The 22,178-nt window shown below is 38.1% G+C and overlaps 1 protein-coding gene across 11 annotated transcripts in view; it reads right to left on the reverse strand.

Annotated features, from left to right (window-relative positions):
* Positions 1–22,178, reverse strand: part of ARHGAP21 (Rho GTPase activating protein 21) — a 142,982-nt gene that overhangs the window by 84,776 nt on the left and 36,028 nt on the right. For all 11 annotated transcript variants that reach the window (XM_033209913.1, XM_033209907.1, XM_033209912.1 and 8 more), the window contains exons 3-4: positions 4,188–4,367; positions 962–986 (exon numbers count right to left, since the gene is read on the reverse strand). In XM_033209913.1, the coding sequence (XP_033065804.1) occupies positions 962–986; positions 4,188–4,367 (205 nt within the window). The remainder of the gene's footprint in view (positions 1–961; positions 987–4,187; positions 4,368–22,178) is intronic.

The raw sequence follows: 22,178 nt of genomic DNA on the forward strand, positions 1-22,178 counted from the left end.
CAGTATTGTAAATTTTTTTTGTTTTTTTTTTTGAGATGGAGTCTCGCTCTGTCACCCAGGCTGGAGTGCAGTGGTGTGATCTCGGTTCACTGCAAGCTCCGCCTCCTGAGTTCACGCCATTCTCCTGCCTCAGCCTCCCGAGTAGCTGGGACTACAGGCATCAGCCACCACGCCCAGCTAGTTTTTAGTATTTTTAGTAGAGATAGGATTTTCACCCTGTTAGCTAGGACGGTCTGGATCTCCTGACCTCATGATCCACCCGCCTCAGCCTCCCAAAGTGCTGGGATTACAGGTGTGAGCCACCGCGCCCGGCCCCCCATGGTATTGTAAGTTTTTAACACTAGAGAAAGTAAAATAAAGGATACATGAAAATTCTCTGTACTATTTTTGCAACTTTGTTGTTGAAAATTATCTAGAAATAAAAGTTTTTAATGGGTGCATTTTGTTGAGTGTGAATTTTAACTCGTTCAAGTTGATTTAAAATCAGTTATTAAGAAATAATTTTATCTCCAGCCTGACTGTCCTTTCACATTCATTAATGTTTAAATCAACAGTAACATTAACTACAAGAATAACTCAAACCCTCTTTTCAATATTTGACTCAATACACCTAACTGATAAAACACATAGCATTCCTTACCTAAAATGATCACCTCATTTAGAAAGATTACTAATTGAAATAAAAATCTTAAGTACTCTCCTTGGAATTATAATGATACATTCCTCTACAAAAACACATACAATTAACAATAAAAACATTACACGTTCAAATTGAGACAACGGAATTCATAAAACTTTGAAGTCCACAGTAAAAAAAAATTTAATTCTATGACTCTCACACCTAAGAATTATTATACATTTGAACACTAAAAATTGTATCATCTCATTTAGTATCACTTAAAGAACATAAAGAAATGGGTAGAAAAACATTCAGAGACAAATTAAAAGGTTTATAGCATACCTCCTCTGTTTCCATTTTCTTCATCCTACAAATAAAAATATATATATACATACATGAGTATACATTTATAAACTCTTGTTAATCACAGCAAGGCTCATTTTAATTCAAATTGACCTCCCCAAATTGTGCCAATTACGATCTCACCTACAATATTCTTAATTGATCATATTCTCTTCTACAGCCACTGCAAGCTCAAAAGCAAATGTATAGCCCATCTTCAATAATAGTATAGGAAGTACCTTTCCCTGGAAAGGTAAGAGTTTTCACAGAGAGAGGTAACAAGGCTGTGGGTGAAGCCAGCTTAGGGACAGGACATCAGTTCAGTTTTTGGCATTTGAGGGTGAGCTTTCTAATGGAGTGAACTTGTCAAGTAGGCAGTTGGATAGAAGGAAAGGCCAGGTCATCGCTTACTGTACCACACTTAAATGTGCCTTCAGGGGATATTACAGGACCCAGAGCTGTCTATATAAATGGACTGGTCCCAAATTGCTACATATTTAAATTATTGTATTCAATTTTGAAGTTTATCTACTTTGTCTCTTTCATTGCTACCGAGCTGTCTTGCTGCCATGTTATCTACCTCTAGCTGGAAAACTAGAAAAGGAACCTTTAAAAACTAGTCTAAAAATACACTTTTTCAAATATTTGCTGAGCCTCTACCATACTGGAGCTACCATGTACCTCAGAAAGAAAAACAGACATCGGGTGAAGGGCTGATAATTTATGACATAATTTTTTGACCTTTATTTAGGCTGCCCAATGTTTTTTTTTTTTCTTCTTCTGATGATAAGATATGGTCTGAGACTGAGGTTGCCAGCTAAGTGACAAAATAACAACACTGTTATATTAATTACACATTTTCTAAAAGCTATACAATATTAAAATTTTTAATTCATTTGAAGTGAACTGATAAAATTTCATAATTAAAATGGAAAAGATTCCAATACATATTTTCCATGTAAAATTTACAAGACAGAGCCCTATTTGCAAGAACATCTGTATTTAATAATAGCATTAATAGCTAAAATTTATTAAGCAATAACAGTGTCAATTTCTATGTTAAGTGTGTTACAAGTACTGTATCATTTAATCATTACACAGCCTGTAAAGGAGGTACTACTATTGTCTGTTAGTTGGCTTATCCAAGGTCACAGATCTAACAGGAGGCAGAAATGGAATTCAAACCCAGGCTCTTTTGACGCCAATGACCATGCTGTTAACAAGTGTAAGCATGTCCTGGAATACCATCATTTCATGCAAAGTTGTTTTGTTGTAACGTCCACGAGAAAAATTAATTCCCCACTGGGGTTCTGTATGTGTGAAGTTTCCACATTCTCCCCACTGTGTGGGTTTTCTCTACGTACTGTGGTTCCCTCCCACATGCCAAAACTGTGCCTGTTCGATTCACAGGTGTGCCCACATTGTCCCTGTCTGAATGAGTGCAGCTGTGTGTGTGCTCTGCAATGGGATGGACAGCATCCTGTCCAGGGTTAGGTCCCAACTCGTGCTCTGAGCTGCATGAACTGCCAGGATAGGCTCCAGCCACCCTCAAATCTGGACTTGTTTTTATAACTCTTTCTTAAGTGTATGAACACCTCACATTTACTTCAATGTTTAATACTGGAAATGTTTTCGTCTTTATTTACAAGTTTGGTGATTTTTTTTTTGATCAGAAATATACCAAGTAAACTCTAGCCAACATAAGATCAGTTATCACTTAAATACATTTCACTTAAAGTTGTAGTTTCCAAAAATCAATTGACAATGTTAAGTGAGGATTTATTGTAGTATGCTACTAAAATTTCTAGAAATATTTTCCAATAATAATAATACATGTTTATATAAGTTTGGTAAAATTATCTTATAAAACATTGTACTACCTATATGTTCATCAGGACCCAAAGTTCTTATTCAAAACCAAACCAAAACAAAGACAAAAAAATACACAATCCTAATGTAATTATCAAGGGCTCTCATATGTGACTTAATGCATAAGTAACACTATCTGAGACTTTTTAGTATCAACTAGATTCTTAAGAGTTCTAGTCCAGTTGTTTTATACACATTTGAGAAAACCCAAACAGATAAATTTCACTCCAAAGGTAGCAATTATATACAATCCTTAAAAGATACTCAGTTGTTTCCTGTTATCTCAGTGTTAAAGTAGCCAAATATAAAAAAATTAATTGAAAAAAAGGAAAGAAAAAATAAGCTATTCCGTATTTCAAAAAAGCATATCCTGTAGGACATTACTAGAAAGACATATTTAACAAAAAAAATAATTTAAAACTGTGGTCTCTAGATACAAATATAGACAGACACTACTTTTTAAAAGGCAGTTTAGCAGTCATAGATATTTAGAATTAGAAAAGACTTTCTCATACCCTAGTTCAATTCCTACAAATGAAAATGGAAATCTAGAGGTCAAAAGAAGTGGTCTGGCCAGGGTCTCATAATTCTTCTGAATATCATTATTTCCATTATGCTATTGTGTAACAGTTCAGCATCAAGCATGCATATTGGTCAAATTCAAATCCCAGATCAACTACTTATCTGTTTTATGACCCAGATCAGTTTCCACATCTGTTATATGGGGCGAATAATACCACCTGCTCCACAGGATTCTGGTGTGGATAAAGTAAGATAACGCTTATAACAAATGGTAAGGAACACAGGGCAAGTACTCAGTGTGTCAACTGCTCTTATAATTATCTCAGGCTGTCCTTTTCAGGCTGTGTTACTGTCCACTGAAGCCTGTCAATGTAATTAATTCTGATGAGAAGCTGTGTTTCTAAATTCTAACATGCCATCATATTACATATCTGAAAGTTAAGCATTGTTCTAATTCTACTAATTTTCTATAACTGCTGGAATATTTTAGTGAACCATTTCCTCTGAATAGTCTGCCCAGAAAACTCACTACTTTTTTAGATAACAAATAGTTACATATTAGAAAAAGTAGAATGAAGTCTGGAATTAGAAGTCCTTAAAAAATACAGATTTGGAGTTTAGAATCAAAATGATCTTTCAGAGAAGACTAAAGTTTTGTTTTGTTCTTGAAGGTGGGAAAATACCTAAAAGGAGAAAAATAATATAATAAAAATTCAAATGTAATGTTTAATTCTTTTAAGACAGAAAAAAGGCCAGAGGGAAGGAAGAGGAAGACTAGAAGGGGATAGGAATGGCCTTGTGGTTTTTTTCAAGTTGCTGTAACTATTTCTCTTACCTTATATGAAAATTGAATTGCAGACTCTGGGGGATAAACAATAAAATGTCTTAATGTAAACCCAAAGCCTTGAGATGTTCTTTTCAACATAACTGTTTTGGGACCTGGCCAGGAGAATGTTTCATCTTCGGACAGTGATACAGTTTCACTTTGTTCTTTTCCATCTTTATTTTTTGAGACCTAAAGTGAAAAGATATGTAAAAGTTAATTACATAACACAATAAACTTCCTCACCTAAAAAAAATTCTATGTAAACATGTTAATACCTAAGCACCGATATGAACCATTTTTGGATGTATAAATTACACAAAGCATGCAATTATCAAACACTAAAATTTATTATATTATTATAACAAAGCATGCAATGATCAAAACCTAGAATTTTTTTCTAGAAAATCATGCTATACAAAATTAGTCAGAAGAAAGAACTCTCAGAAAATAGAAATATAATTGCTAAAATTAGAAATGCAGTAGAAAGAATGAAAGATAATACCAAAGAAATTTTAAAGAGCACTATGGATTAAGAAACAGAAAGCATGAAAGAAGAGATACAAAACTCCAACCAAGAAAGAAACCTAAACCTTATCAGATAGTCCAACAGCAACAAAGGACATTAGAAAATAATAGAAAAGGTCTTCAGGTTCTGAGCACGAATTCAACATCCACATAGATAATCCTTCTGATATCCTGGCCTTCTTGTTCTTTGACCTCCTCTCCTCCACTCTGCTTTCACTTGGGCATGACTGAAACCCCCTTACAAGCCCAAATCAAGAATCCCTGCTAGAACCACCACCTATTATTAGTTCACTATTTAGTTCATTCCCTCTCATTTCCCAGTCCTTACAATTCTTCAATCTGGAGCTGACCCTACCACCCTTTCCCTGTCCCTCATCACCCCATGTTCTCACTTTCCTCTTAAGCTAGCTTCAGTTCACTCCTTTACCCTCTCCCACTTCTTCCAAGTTGCCTGACAAAACCTAACCCTGGATAAATCAACACAGCCTACTCCCGGCCTGCTGCACTTATGCAGGCGAACATGGGTGGAGAAAAACAAAAACTAAGCTATTTCACTCTAAGTTCATGACTACCAACCTCAAGAGAGCCTTTAGTGTTGTCTGTCAATAGTGACACATTTCTCTCTGGTCATTCATCCTAGATGACTATTTCATCCCTTTTCCCCACCCTCACCTGCAGCAGATGGTCCTGCTTTCTATTACACTCAGAAAACAGAAGCAATACAATAAGAACTGAATCGCCTGCCATGATCACCCCACCAACCTGCAACCGTGCCCATGTTCCCCTGCCTTCCCTTCTGCTATGATGGATGAGCTGTCCATTCTCCCAAGGCGCCAGCGGTTGAGACGAGATCCTCCCCTCTTACTACTCAAAGATACAGGTCCAACAATTCTCCCCTCTCTCTTTTGCATCACTTATTCTCTCTTTACTATATATAGCATTCCCATTTGCATGCACGTATTTTGTAATTTTTTTAAGCTTAACAAAATCTTTTTTTTTTTTTTTTTGAGACAGGGTCTTGCTCTGTGGCCTGGGCTGGAATGCAGTGGCATGATCGTGGTTCATTGCAGACTGGATCACGGGGACTCAGGAGATAACTCCTGCCTCACCCTCCCAGGTAGGTGGGACTACAGGTGAATGTCACCACGCTAATTTTTTTTTTTTTTTTTTTTGTAGAGACAAGGTCTCACTGTGTTGCTCAGGCTGGTCTTGAGCTCATGTGCTCAAGTGATCCTCCTGCCTCAGCTTCCGAAAGTGGTGGGATTACAGGTGTGAGCCACCGCACCTGGCCAAAACTCTCTCTTGATCACACACAACCCTCTCCAGCTACCACCTCGTTTGTCTGCTTCTCTTTGGAGCAAAACTCCTTAAAAGTTATCTGTACTTGCTGTTTCCAGTTCTTTTCCTTCCGTTTCTCTGAAATCCCTTTAAATCAGGTTTTTATGCGCCTAACTCCCAGAAACTGCTCTTGTCAGGGTCACCCATGACTTCCACATTTTAAACTGAATGATCAATTCTCAGTTCCCATCTTATGTGCCCTTATTGGCACAGGGATCACTTCTTCCTTCTTGAAGAATTTTCTCCACTTGACTTCTCACACTGATTTTTCTTCCAACTCACAGGCGACTTTGTCTCAGGCTCCTTTGTTTCCATCTGCTAAGTTTCTGAACCTGGAGACACCCAGGGCTCAGTCTATGGACTTCTCTAGCTGTACTCTGTCTTTTGGTGATTTCATTCCATTTACTACATTAAACACCGACTATATGCAAATGACTCCCAAATTTGTATTTCTAGCCCAAGCCTCTCCCCAACCTGATAGGTATCTATCTTACACTTAACATGTCTGCATAGCTACTAAGATTTTGTTTTAAATTACAACTCCAAGTTAATCCCAGCATTTTGAAAAGGTCACCTTTATTAAATTGCAAATACTTGAATAGTCTTGCTTCTATTATACTTTTTATGATCTTCCACCAGTGAGTCTATGTACTGTGCCACAATAATTAGCCTGATACAAAGGTGAAAAGGTAACTAGGTGGTAACATTGCCCAGCCAAACTCCAAACTTGCGGTAGGGGTGGCCATATGATTGAATTCTAGTAAATGGAATGTTAGTGAAAGTAGTAATACAGTACACCAAAAAAAAAAAAAAAAGCATTTCCATATACTAGCAATAAGCAACTAGAAATTTAAACCTTTTTAAAATACCATTTATAATTACATTAAAAATATGAAATATTTAGGGATAAACCTGACAAAAGGTTTGTAAGATCTACAGACTGAAACTCAAAAACATTAAGAGATATTAAAGCATAAATAAAGAGAGATATATCATGTCCATGATTTAGAAGACTCAGCATTGTTACAATGTGAACTCTCCCCAAAATGATCTATAAATCCAGTGCAATCCCAATCAAAATCTCAGGAGATTTTTGTGTGGAAGCTGCTATGGTATTTCTAAAATCTACTTTATATGCAAAGAACCTAAAATAGCCAAAACAACTTCAAAAAAGAACAAAGTTGGAACACTCAGACTACAAATCTTCAAGACTTACAAAGCTGCAGTAATCAACAGTACAGTATTGGCATCAAGATACACAGATTCACAGAACAGAATATGGAGTCCTGCTCTAGAACCATAACCACATGATGCTGCCATTCTACTCCTAGGTATTTATCCAAAAGAAGCATGAACCCATGTCAATATTGTACAAGTATAATACAAATACTTGAAAACACAAATCGCCCTGGAACGACTGTGTGGAGGCTGTGTGCAAGAAAAGAAAAGAACTTTGATCCGTAACTCGTATCACAAACAAAAATTAACTCAAATGATCATACACCTAGGCGGGCCACAGTGGCTCACACCTGTAATCCCAGCACTTTGGGAGGCCGAAGCAGGTGGATCACTCGAGGCCAGGAGTTCAAGACCAGCCTGGCCAACATGGTGAAATCCTGTCTCTACTAAAAACATAAAAATTAGCTGGGTGTGGTGGCACAAACCTATAATTTCCACTACTTGAGAGGCTGAGGCAGGAGAATTGCTTGAACTCAGAAGGCGGAGGTTGTAGTGAGCCGAGATTGCACCACTGCACTCCCGCCTGAATGGGGAGTGAGACTCTGTCTCAAAAAAGTCAAATAAAATAAATGATCATAAACCTAAATGTAACACTTAAAACTATGAAACTTCTGGAAGAAAACAGGGGAAAATCTTTACGAACTCAGGTTAAGATTTCTTAGCTATAACCCCAAGGAACATAATCCATTAACAGAAACAACAAAAAAAATTCACTGGAAGAATATACAATGAATATTTTATAAAAGATAAATGAAACTTCATCAAAATTAAGACCCTCTGCTCTTTGAAAGACACTTCTTGGCCAGCCACGGTGGCTCACACCTGTAATCCCAGCACTTTGGGAGGCTGAGGCAGAAGGATCTCAGCCAGGACCTGCCTGAGCAACACAGGGAGACCCTGTCTCTACACAAAATTTAAAAATTAACCAGGCAGATGGGCACGGTGGCTCATGCCTGTAATCCCAGCACTTTGGGAGGCTAAAGTGGGTGGATCATCTGAGGTTAGGAGTTCAAGGCCAGTCTGGCCAACATGGTGAAACCCCATCTCTACTAAAAATACAAAAATTAGCCAGGTGTGGTGGCATGCACCTGTAATCCCAGCTACTCAGGTGGCTGAGGCAGGAGAATCGCTTGAACCAGTGAGGTGGAGGTTGCAGCAAGCCGAGATCATGCCACTGCACTCTAGCCTGGACAACAGAGCCAGATTGTCTCAAAACAAACAAACAAACAAACAAATTAGCCAGGTGTGGTGGAGCATGCCTGTTGTCCCAGCTACCAAGAGGCTAAGGCATGAGAATCACCTGAGCCCAGGAGGTTGAAGCTACAGTGAGCTGTGATCACACCACTCCAGCCTGGGTTACAGAATGAAATCTTGTCTCAAAAAATATATATATTTTATGAAAAGTATATACACACACATATATACACACTTACACTTTTATGAAAACGAAAAGGCAAGCCATAGAATGGGAGAATATATTGGCAAATAATGTGTCTGATAAAGGACTTGTATCTAGAATACATAAGGAACTCTCAAAATTCAATAATGGAAATGCAAACTAAAAACCATAATGAAATACCACTGCACACATAATAGATGTGCTATATAAAAATTAACCATACCGAGTGTTGGTCAGGATATGAAGCAACTAGAACTCTTAGACACTGCTAGTGAGAATGTAAAATGGTGGAAAACAGTCTGACAGTTTCTTAAACATACACCTAACATATGACACAGCCATTCTACTCAGAGAGAAACTGAAAGCATATGTCAACATAAAGACTTGTACATAAATGTGCATAGCAACTTGTTATAGCCACCAACAGAAAACAACTGAAATATTTCAACAACAGATAAATGGATAAACTGTGACACAGCCAAACAATAGAATGCAATTAGCAATAACATGAGATCAACTACTGATATATGTAGCAATATGTTAATTAGGCTGAGTTAAAGAACCTAGACAAAAGAGGAGGAGGAGGAGAAGGAGTATACACTGTACGCTCCATTTATATAAATCCTAGAAAAATTCTAAATACTAGTCTATACTGACTGAAAGCAGATTAGCAGTTGCTCTGGGTGGGTGTGAGGATGGAGATTACAAAGGCGCATGAGGAAATGTGGAGGGCGGTGAATAATCTTGACTGTGGTGATGTTTTCACTGGTGCATACTTGCGTATAAACTTACTGAACTGTACAGTTTACACATGTACAGTTGACTATATATCAAACATATCTCAATAAAGACATTTAAACAAAAGAAGCAGCAACAGGATGCTTATCATGAAACTCAAGAAAGTGGTTATCCTGGGGGGATAGGAGTGTGTGAATGAGGAAGCATGGGGCTGAGATTTGGGGAAAACACATACATTACTCCAACAGCATGGGTAATTTGTAAGTTAAGATCTGTGAGGAGTTCCTAAGGGGTCATTTTATTATACCATATTAAGTCAATATGATATACAAAATGATATATATGTGTGCTTCTTTTTGTACATAGCAAATATAAACATAAAAAGTAGAATGGGTTCAGTGGCTCACACCTATAATCACAGCACTTTGGAAGGCTGAGGTGGGCGGATCACCTGTGGTCAGGAGTTTGAGACTAGCCTGGCCAACATGGTGAAAGCCCGTCTTTACTAAAAATACAAAAATTAGCTGAGTGTGACGGCACGTGCCTGTAATCCCAGATACTTGGGAGGATGAGGCAGGAGAATCACTGGAACCCAGGAGGCGGAGGCAGCAGTGAGCCAAGATGGCGCCACTGCACTCCAGCCTGGACGACACAGCGAGAGACTCTGTGTCAAAAAAAATAAAATAAAAATAAAAAGTAAAAATTATTCTAGAATTTAACATCGAAAAAAATAATTACTCATTGTTTCCTATCTCCCATCATTCTTTAAGAACACAAGATTCTACTTTGATTCTATCTCTTTTTTTTCCAACTTTTATTGCAGGTTCTGAGTGTACATGTGCAGTTTTGTTACAAAGGTATATTGCATTGCTGCATGCTGCTGAGGACTGGCATAGGAATGTGATTCTCTCTTTTTATCTGACCCAGAATTTTAATTTTCAGTTTAGCATTATGGTTCAGAACATAGGCTCACATTGTCACTCATAAGTGGGAGTTAAACAATGGGTACACATGGACATACAGAAGGGAATAATAGATACTGGAGACTCCAGAAGTGGGGAAGGTGGAAGGGGATGAGCAGGAAAATTATCTGTACAATGTTCACTATTCAGGTGACGGTTATGCTAAAAGCCCAGACTTCACCACTATGCAATATACCCATGTAACAAAACTGCACTTGTACCCCCTAAATCTATAAACCTAATTTGAAAAAAAGAACATAGGATTTGGAGATTTTGAGTCAACTCAATCGGGCACTAACTCTGGCTCTGCCATTTGCAGTTTGCTAATTGGAATTATTTAACCTCTCAAAGCCTCAGTTTTCTCATCATTAAAATAAGAATACAACAAGCACTTCTCCCAAAGAATGAATGTGGATTAAATGCGAAATGCATATGAAGAGCTGAGTACATAAACATTTAATAAATATTAACTCCAGGCCAGGCACAGTGGCTCACACCTGTAATCTCAGCAATTTGGGAGGCTGAGGCAGGCAGATCACGAGGTCAGAAGTTCGAGATCAGCCTGGCCAAAGAGACCAGCCTGGACAACATGGTGAAGACCCGTCTCTACTAAAAATACAAAAATTAGCTGGGCGTGGTGGTGGGCATCTGTAATCCCAGCTACTTGGGCGGCTGAGGCAGGAGAACTGCTTGAACCCGGGAGGCGGAGGTTGCAGTGAGCCAAGATCGCACCATTGCACTCCAGCCTAAGCGACACAGTGAGACTCCGACTCTAAATAAATAAATATTAACTCCTCATTCTTTCTCTGTAAGCTCCATTGTCTTTTCAAATCTATTTTTCCTGATGGCTCTTTAAATCACAATCTCTCACAACACTTTAACATACCTGTGTGTAAAATGCAACTGGAAAGATGCATCAAAGCAAATAATGGAGCACTGGAAAAAAACTGGGTTAGCAATAGACAGTGTAAGTAAGAAATAAGAAAATAAGAAGTAACTGAATCTTGGATGAACTGCTAACTTTTTCCTCCTTATTTTTAGCTATTTGTGTGAATGAAGTCTCTGAAGTCATCTATGAGGCTACATATATTTGAAACTATTTATCATATTTATCATAAATCCATTGTAGTTTATCCCCCACTTCTAGGATTTAGCAGGGTATAACATGAGAGACCTAAGCTAAGTCCCAAGCAACTGCAAAAGCAAGCATATGATTAGGTAGGGTTTGTAGGGTAAGAGTTATTCTAGGCTTAGTTTCCCAAATAGTCTAGTTAAGCTGTAAGTAATGACTGGATCCTCCTTTTGAGATCCAAATGAGAGTTCACTGTATACATGCAGATTACGGTCTCACTCACTGACACACTCTTTCTTCACTCATTCAGTAAATAAATATTTATTGAGGACCTACTATTTACCCAACCTTGTTCCACAGAGTTGATACACGGATGAATAAAATAGTCATTAAAATTTTAGTTCTTTTTTTAATTAAGCCTCTCATTTTGAGACAACTACAGATTCACAGGCAGTTTTAAGAAATAATACACAGTCAGGCATGGTGGCTCATGCCTGTAATCCCAGCACATAGGGAGGCAGAGGTGGGGCACAGTTTGAGCTCAGGAGTTCGAGACCAGCCTGGACAACACAGTGAGACCTCACTCTCCACAAAAAGGAAAAAGAAAAAAAAAAAGAGGGAAAGAAAGATACAGAGAGATCCTATGTAATCTTTATGCAATTTCCTTCAACAATTAACTTCTTAGAAAACCACAGTACAATATCACAACCAGGTTACTGACCCAGATACAGTCCGCTTGTGCTATTCTTATTTCTCCAGTTTTACTTGTATTCATCGTGTGTTTAGTTCTATGCAGTGTTATCACTTTATGTGAGTGTGTATACCCACCACACCAATCAAGATACAGAAGTGTTGCATCCCCACAAGGATCTCTCTTGTTGCCCTTTAGTAACTATACCTGTACCTCCTCTCTCCCTCCACCTCCTACCTGGCCCCTGACCCTTGGCAACCACTAATCTGTTTTTCTTTTTGTTTGTTTCTGTTTTATTGCTGTTGTTGTTTTGTTTGAGACAGAGTCTTGCTCTGTGGCCCAAACTGGAATGCAGTGGTACAATCTGGCTCACTGCAGCCTCAACCTCCAATGATCAAGCAATCCTCCCACCTCAGCCTCCCAAGTAGCTGGGTCTACAGACACGCACCACTATCATGCCTGGTTGCCCGGTTTGTTTTGAGGATGTTTTTTTTTGCTTGTTTGTTTGTTTTGTTTTGTTGTTTTTTAGAGACAGGGTCTCACTATGTTGCCCAGGCTGGCCTCAAACTCCTGGGCTGATGTTATCCTCCTGCCTTAGCCTCCCAAATTAATCTGTTCTATATTTCCATCATTTTGTCATTTCAAGAATGTTATCCAAATAGAATCATAGTCAGTAACCTTTTGGGACTGGTTTTTTTCACTCTGAATAATTCTCTAGAGATTCACCCAGGTTGCTGCATGTATCCATAGTTCATTCCTTTTCATTGCTGAGTTCTATTCCATGGAATGGATATGCCACATTTTGTTTAACCATTTATCTGTTAAAAGACATCTCAGCTGTTTCAAGTTTTGGGTTACTATGAATAAATACGCTATGAACACTCATGTACAGGTTTTTGTATGAACACAGTTTACATTTCCCTGGAATAAATGTCCAAGAATGCTACTGTTAGGTCATATGTCATCTTAGTACGTCTAGGCTGTTATAACAGAATACCATGGGCTAGGTTGCTTATAAACAACTGAAATTTATTTCTCATGGTTCTAGAGGCCCAGGAAGCCCAGGATCAAGGCACCAGCAGATTCAGTGTTTGGTGAGGGCCTACTTCCTAAATAGGCCACACATTCTTGCTTACATAGTGGAAGGGCAAGGTTCTTTCCTGGGGCTTCTTTTTTAGAGGCATGAATCCCATTCATGGGGCTCCACCCTCAGAACCTCAATAATCTCCCAAAGGCCTAATTGGGTGTCAACATATGAATTTTGGGAGGACATTCAGACCATAGCATATGATAATTGCAGGTCTACTTTTGTAAGAAACTGCCAAACTGTTTTTCAGACTGGTTGCACCATTTTACATGCCCACCAGCAGTGTGTAAGTGATCCATTTCTCCACATCCTTGACAGGACTTGGTATTGCCACTATTGTTTATTTTAGCCATTGTGACAAGTGTATAGTGATATCTCATTGTGATTTTAATTTGTACTTCCCTTATGGCCAATGATGATGAGTATCTTTTCATGTGCTTAGCTGCCATCCCATTATATAATTTTAGAGCACAAAAGAATCTTTTAAGATTTAATCTAAATAAGTGAACCCTTTACACATGAGGTCCAGATTTGCAGAGTGATTTATCCAAGATTGTAGCTGGTTTACATCACAGTAAGAATTAAAATAATGGTCTCCTGAATTCGATGCTAGAATATTTTCTCTATGTTAAATTGTTTTTCGTCATCTCTTCTATTTCATAATCTACATAGATTCTTCCCTTTAACAGCTTTTTTGATCTAATTTATTATCTTTTACAATTTCCCTTTCCTGTGGGACTCATATTTGAACACTTTAAAAACTATACAGTATTAAATTTATTTCTAATGTATTATTATGACTTGGCCTCACAGCTCCCAAATACATCCAAGTTTTCTTTCTTTAAAAATCATATAGGTGGCCGGGCGCGGTGGCTCAAGCCTGTAATCCCAGCACTTTGGGAGGCCGAGGCGGGCGGATCACGAGGTCAGGAGATCGAGACCATCCTGGCTAACACGGTGAAACCCCGTCTCTACTAAAAAATAGAAAAAACTAGCCGGGCGAGGTGGCGGGCGCCTGTAGTCCCAGCTACTCGGGAGGCTGAGGCAGGAGAATGGCGTGAACCCGGGAGGCGGAGCTTGCAGTGAGCTGAGATCCGGCCAGTGCACTCCAGCTTGGGTGACAGAGCGAGACTCCGTCTCAAAAAAAAAAAAAAAAAAAAAAAAAAAAATCATATAGGTAACTCTTGGATCACGGTTACATGCTTCACATTTCTGAATTGAGCCTGCTATGTCTTGTTTTACTGGGCTCTTTACACAAACAGAGAAGATGGGATGCAGAGTAGTCAATTTCTTTCTTGCTCTCTGCAAACTAATTAAGATTTCTGAATGTGACATAGCTCAGGTGTCTCAGTCATTCCACCCACACAGAACGTAACATTGAAGTTCCCCTAGTCTCCTAAAGGGTTACATATCTATGGGCCTTCACAGAGGAGAAGATGAAAAGAAATACATATATGTAACATATATGTGCCCTCTTCACTCTTACTCACCCACATTGCCGCTGATCTTTTAGATCTTACAACAAGGGCAAGCTATAGATAGGCACACACAGTGAAGGAGCCAGCAGTCACGGGTTTCTCCACCTAAGAAATATCCCTCTACACTTCTTATTTCCCTAATGTGAGTGCCAATTCATGTAACATCAGAGTGCAAGAAGCCAAGAAGTGACTAGAATAATAGCAGTAAATTCCTGTGGACTAAGAACTGTCATTTGACTCCCTTAAACGACTTCATAACAAGGTCATTTGATTGAATAATAACTCAAGGTTAAAAGAAACCAAAATAAAGATTAAAAACTAATTCCATAAAAATTAGATATAACAAGTAGACAAAGCAACTCAAAGAGGGTGAGAGAGAGTATAAGGGGAAATCACTAATCATGAAGCAAATAAAGGTGATAAAAACCTCACATAAGGGAATGCGAACCAGCATTCCAAACTGGAACAATGGAAACGTTCCAAAAGACTGCAATGAAAGTTTCACAACTGCATAAAGTTGCTAAAAATCATTGCAATGTATGCTTACAATGGATGGATCTTAGAGTTAGTAAGTTATATTTAAATAAAAATGTTATTTAGGTAGATGTGTTATACCTGGTTTCCACAGATAAAAAGTACAAAGTCTAAATGTTTACCAGAGGTGAAAGAGATAGGGCTGTCACAAACGTAAATGCAAGAGAATTATAAAAGAATGCCTGTATAAACAATATATAAGTCCTAATCTATCTCTTGTAATTATTTGTATTTTAAGTAGAACAGGGTCCTAGTATATTCCAGGAATCATTCATAATAAGACCAAAGAAAGTATTTTATACTGTGTTCCTCTTAAAAGATACTGATATTAATTCCATCATGTATCTAAGATTATAAGCCTAACTCCTATGGACTCTTGGAAAGCATTTTGTCTTTTTTTCCCCCATCTTACCATCAATATTAATAATGCCAGTTACTTAAAGTAAAATTTCGTTCCTTACTTTAGGGCCCGTTTCATGGTGACACAACACCTTTTTATGATGTCATTAGTTGAGAAAACACAAGACAGGATTTGAACGTGTGCAGCCACATGGCTTTTTATTCTTGTATATAAACTGTTGGAACTAGTATGGTATGGCCGTCACCTGGCTCGTTTTTTCTTTTGTACCACTGGAAGATGGCACGCTTGAGGGGAAGGACATGGACTCTGGAGCTAGAATGCCTGGGTCTGGATTCTTGATTTCTTAAGTCGTGGCTCGTGGGCAAGTTCCTTAACACAACTGTGCCGCAGTTCCTTGTCTTTAAGATGAGGATGATAATGACAGTGCACTTCATATTCTTGTTAAGAAGATTAAACGAGTTTGTAAAGGGATGAAAACAGAACCAGGCACATAGTACACGCACTATTTAACTACCTAAAAAAAAACATAGGGGTCACTGATACAAAAAGGCTTATTTCAAAAACGTATTGTGATACCACTTTTGAGATACTTGGGAAACCAGTACGTAAAATATTGTTTTGTAGGAAAGGAAAAACAAAATCTTGAATATCCATAAAACTTTTAGCATATTTTTGCAGATATCACAAGTGTGATGGAAAAACAGGCTTGCTGTGATGAATTTGTCCAAAATACACAGCTAATAGTAGGTGATGGAGCTAGCCCATGCTTTTCTTTATATGCCATGAATAGGAAGGGAATAAAATGTTTTTCAACATTTAAATATTGCTTATTTTTAAACTACTCTATCCATAGTCCTAATGCCACAGGAATCAATCTTACTGTAAACTATTCCTCATGTACTAGGATTCTTTGACAGGGCATTTCTCTGCAAAATTTTTCAACATGTGGAAATCTGATATTGTGAACTAAAGGGTTGTTTAAATTCCAACTGAGACAGAAGACTCTTGAATACAATTTTTTACATGATAAGTATGTTTGATAACTTCACAAGCAGCTTGTTTACGGAGTTTCTTTCTAATTTTAAAGATTTCTTTCTCTTTTTTTGGTCAATAAAGGTCGACAACAATGGGAAATGCTTTGATAATAAATATCTAGATTGTATCTAGATGCTTTTTCCCAAAAAGTAACTCTGTTTTTCAGTGGGTATTGAACATTTAAGGGATAAAAGATGATGACTGCTCAGGAGACCAAGACCATCCTGGCTAACACGGTGAAACCCCATCTCCACTAAAAATACAAAAAATTAGCCCAGCGTGGTGGGGGGCGCCTGTAGTCCCAGCTACTCGGGAGGCTGAGGCAGAATGGCGTGAACCCGGGAGGCGGAGCTTGCAGTGAGTGGAGATCGTGCCACTGCACTCCAGCCTGGGCGACAGAGCGAGAGTCCACCTCAAAAAAAAAAAAAAAAAAGATGACTAATGAGACTGTAATACTCTCATAACATGAAGTTGAATCTAAGTGCCTTTAGTCCATAATACTTCCAATTAAACATTTGGGCTTAATTTTTTTAAATGTAGCTCTCAATGTTCAAGTTCATTATTTACTTGGACATTCATTTATAACAATACTTTTCATACAGCTGGCTTTAATAAACTGTTGACATGAGTCCTTTTTGCTGTTTCTGTATGGTTTCATGTATGGATTATTTTTGAATCACTGATATTTCACTATATTTATTTCTCTATTCAGGGTTCTGTTTTTTTAACTTAATGTTCACCTGGATAGCACTTTTCTCTTTCTCTGATTTACTTTATTTTCAAAGGCAAGTTTTTCCTTTTTTTATTTTTGAGAGAGAGTCTCGCCCTGTTGCCCAGGCTGGAGTGCAGTGGCGTGATCTTGGCTCACTGCAATCTCCACCACCCATGCTCAAGCAATCCTCCCACCTCAGCCTAAGGTATGTCTTTATAGTATAATGCCAGAAGATGGCTTGTTAATATAAATTGTAAAGGAATAACTCAGAAATCTGGTCTAGGCTATGTCCATAAGCAGCTGCTATCATACTCTATCCCTGTCAGCCTCTCAACCTAGACGGGCACATGCTTAGGAAACCACCTTCCCTTTGGACATGCACAGATCTCAGTCAACATTTTATCTTCAAAGTTTCAATTGTACTCCTCAGTGCTATCCTCAGGAAAATTAAAAACCATCTACTTCTCATTTTTCAGAAACAGTTATGGCTTCAGTTTTAGAGAAAAACAAATAAAAATAAAAATACTTTATACAGTAATTTGCATATGCTACATACACTGCAGGATTGTTTCCTAAAAAAAACAGAAAGCCTAGGCCAGGAATGGTGGCTCACACCTGTAATCCTAGCACATTGGGAGGCCAAGGTGGGCAGATCGCTTCAGGTCAGGAGTTCAAGACCAGCCTGGCCAACGTATCGAAATATCATCTCTACTGAAAATACAAAAATTAGCCAGACGTGGTGGTACACGCCTGTAATCCCAGGAACTCAGGAGGCTGAGGTACAAGAATCACTTGAACAAGGGAAGCACGGGTTGCAGTAAGCCAAGATCGTGCCACTGCACTCCAGCCTGGCTTGCAGAATGAGAAAAAACAAAAAACAAACAAAAAAAAACCTTGAAGATACAACACTATAAAATACTCTTCAAATATTAACCATAATTAAATGATAATACATGATCCCCAAAATTTAACTTACAACTGCCACATTTAACTATTACTACAACTTTGAGAGGCACATACAGTATTTACATTTTGTAAAATGAGGCTCAGAGAAATGCATACTTCAAGCATTTTCTTTTTAAATGAAATCTTAAAAAACTTAGATCTTGCTGAAACAAAAACTCCTGTCAAAAACAAAACTTCCCATGAGTTTATCAGTTTGATTACTGAACAACTGAACAAACTAGGAACGGGTTTTTTATTTATGTTTTAATTTCTGTTTTATGAGACAGGGTCTTACTCTCTCACCCAGGCAGGAGTGCAGTGGCATGATCTCAGCTCACTGTAACCTTCGCCTCCTGAGTTCAAGCAATTCTCCGGCCTTAGCCTCCTAAGTGGCTGGGATTACAGGCGCCCGCCACCTTGCCCGGCTAATTTTTGTATTTTTAGTAGAGACAGGGTTTCACCATGTTAGCCAGGCTAGTCTCAAACTCCTGATCGCCGGTGATCCCCACCCCCATCCTCAGCCTCCCAAAGTGCTGGGATTATAGGTGTGAGCCACCGTGCCTGGCCTAGGAATGGGTTTTTAACAAATATCGACTGATATTCAGATTGCTATAATCATTTAAATCTGCTTTACATACATATTCGCTTACTTTTTTTTGTAAAGAAACAGAAGGATAAATCAATATATTTAAAATTGGGGGGCTGTGGTCTAAAAATATAATTTTGGCCATTCATGTATTTCTTCCTCAACAAATCATGTAGCAATACTACAGCAGTAAGTACTCAAATTTCTGCTTGTTTTTTCCATTCCTGTATTTTAGAAACATGCAACTTCCTAAAGGCAGAAAGAGAGCCAAATGATAGAAAGAAATAATTTGCTGAATATATATTCAAAAGAGTTTAGTGGCAGTCAATCACATTTAGTATAGGCCCAAAACAACAAGACAGCATCCAATCAATATACATATTAGCAGTTTATAGTGGCACAAGCATTTGGCCCCTACTCTCAAAGCCTAACTAGCTCTATTAAGCATTTATAATCAGTTACCTTTTAAGCATGTATACCAAAATCAAAGATCACAATTTTATTTACATTTCTGATTTGCTGTTAACTTCCCAAAGAGTATCTACCAATCATAAAGATACAATGAGATTATCATTTAGTGAAACAAACCTCTTTCTTTTCTAAGTATAATACTTTATTGATAGAATTGTCTTCTCGGTTGGTTGCGGTGGCTCACACCTGTAATCCCAGCACTTTGGGAGGCTGAGGAGGGAGGATCACTTGAGGTCAGGAGTTTGAGAAGAGCCTGGCCAACATGATAAAACCCCATGTTTACTAGAAATAAAAAAAATTTGTCAGGCATGGCGGCAGATGCCTGAAATCCCAGCTACTCAGGAGGCTGAGGCAGGAGAATCGCTTGAACCTGGGAAGTGGAGGTTACTAGTGAGCCAAGATAGCACCACTGCACTCCAGTTTAGTTAACCCACTCACTAACATTATTTTTAACAAGCAGAGGACACTGAAGAAAAGATACTACGCTAAAACAAATCAAGAAAAACATGGTACCACAGTGTTAAGATGAAATCAAATGGGAATTCACATATACTTCACTGGAAGTACAATCTTCCTGTAAACCTACTTGGCAATATCTACTAAGAAACTTCAATTTTATACTTGTTAAGCTAGTAAATAATGAAATAAGAGATAAGGGCAAAAAGTCATATTACAAGCTATTCATTCCAAGATATAATAACTCAAAATTGGAAACTACTTAGGCCGGACATGGTGAGTCACGCCTGTAATCCCAGCACTTTGGGAAGCCAAGGCCATAGGACTGCTCGAGCCCAGGAGTTGAAACCAGCCTGTGTAACATCATGAAGCCCTGTCTCTACAAAAAAATTAAAAAATCAGCCAGGCATAGTAGCATGCATCTGTAGTCCAAGCTACGTGGGAGGCTAAGGCAGGTGGATCCCTTGAGCCCAGGAGGTCAAGGCTGCAGTGAGCCGAGATAGTGCCACACGCTCCAGCCTGGGCGACAGAGACCCTATCTCAAAAAAATAAATAAATAAAAATAAAGATAAATAAACTCAAACTGGAAACTGTGTTAATGTCTAACAGCAACAAAAAAGAATAGTAAGTAAATTACGATATAGCTCCTAAAGTCATGACTGTGAACATTCTTCAATGTCATTAGAAAATGCCCAAAATATAATGTTAAGCAAAAATATAACATATAAAACTCCCCAATATGATCAAAATTATTTTAATCACATACACACTTTCTGGAATTAGGAGCTGTTTAAATTTTTTCCTAAACGATTCATGGATTTTCTATAATGAACGTGCACGCAAGCAGTTGTTACCTTTTACATCCAGTTGCAATATTGGGTGGCACATCCCTGCAGATGAGTTACGACTGTTTTCACATGTTTCCTGTGTACTAACTGAATAAACTATTCCTTTCTCAGCACCAAAGTGCCTTACAGCAGAATTTCCCCATCAGTGTACTTTACTACTTAAAAGCAGTTTCTAAGCCAGGTGAGGTGACTCACATCCATAATCCCAGCACTTTGAGAGACTGAGGCAGGCAATGGTTTGAGCCCAGAAGTTCACCTGCTATTTCCAGGAGAGCAAGGGCAACCTGATACCAACCTGGGCAACATGGTGAAATCCCATTTTCTACAAAAAACACAAAATTTAGCCAGGCGTGGTAGTGCATGGCTGTAGTACAAGCTACTCAGGAGGCTGAGGTGGGAGGATCACTTGAGCCCATGAGGTCTGGGTGACAGAGAGAGAGAGATCCTGTCTCAAAATAAATAAATAATAAATAAATAAATAAATAAATAAATAAAAAGGCAGTTCCCCAGGCCCTCCCCTGTAGAGAGTGCCTTTACTGTAGGACTTACTGACCATATTATAATTGCTTATTCATGCATCTATCTTTTTAATCACAGAGCAGCTTCCTGACAAGATGCCCAAGTCTTACTCGAGTGCCCAACACAAAACCTGACAGAAAGTAGGACCTCAAAAATGAACGAAATTTATATGAAATAAGTAAAGTTTACATAAAACAAGGATAATAGAAAATGAAGACTTTAAAACATTGTTGGGGAATTTTTCTTATTTCCTTATTTCTCCATTTTCCTCATTTGAGGCAGTGAGTGCATACAGCACATTTCACAACAACTAGACAAAACCAGAGAAACAGACATAAACTCAAATACAGATACGTCTATTTTTTACACGTATTTTCTTGTAAAGAAGTTTTACTAACTATAATAGAGATATTTTCAAAAGCTACTTACTTTATGCTATGAATAAAATCTTGTTTTCTATGACTCAAGGAACAGATTGCATTTTTATGGTTAAAAACAATTACTTCCCTTCCCTTTGGGTAGACAGGAATCACCAAATTAAAAGTCAAGCTTCAATTTCAGTTCATCCTAGCTACCAAGGAAATAATGTAGTCCCCTCTGAGCAGATATAAGCAATACCAAGCATGTATATAGGCTACTGAAGATATAGGTACAGACGGTTAGACACATATCATGGGGTTTCACTATTTTGTTTGAAGAGCTATGATTATCTTGACTATGATTATCAGAGACTCATCTTATTAAATGAATGTATAAATAAGTTTTTATAATATAAGTTAATTTTGAGCTATCAGTAATACTATATCAGCAACCAATGTTAATGGTGGACTCATTTTCATTGGCAACACTTGACAGACTACACAATTTCAAAGAATTGTACAGCTAGAAGGAAACTTAGAGATAATAGAATTCAATTTGGTGGCCGGGTGCAGTGGCTCATGCCTGTAATCCCAGCACTTTGGTAGGCCTAGGCAGGTGGATCACCTGAGGTCAGAAGTTCAAGG

Source organism: Trachypithecus francoisi, unplaced genomic scaffold (genome assembly GCF_009764315.1).
Source record: "Trachypithecus francoisi isolate TF-2019V2 unplaced genomic scaffold, Tfra_2.0 Lachesis_group9, whole genome shotgun sequence".
NCBI classification, from domain to species: Eukaryota; Metazoa; Chordata; class Mammalia; order Primates; family Cercopithecidae; genus Trachypithecus; species Trachypithecus francoisi.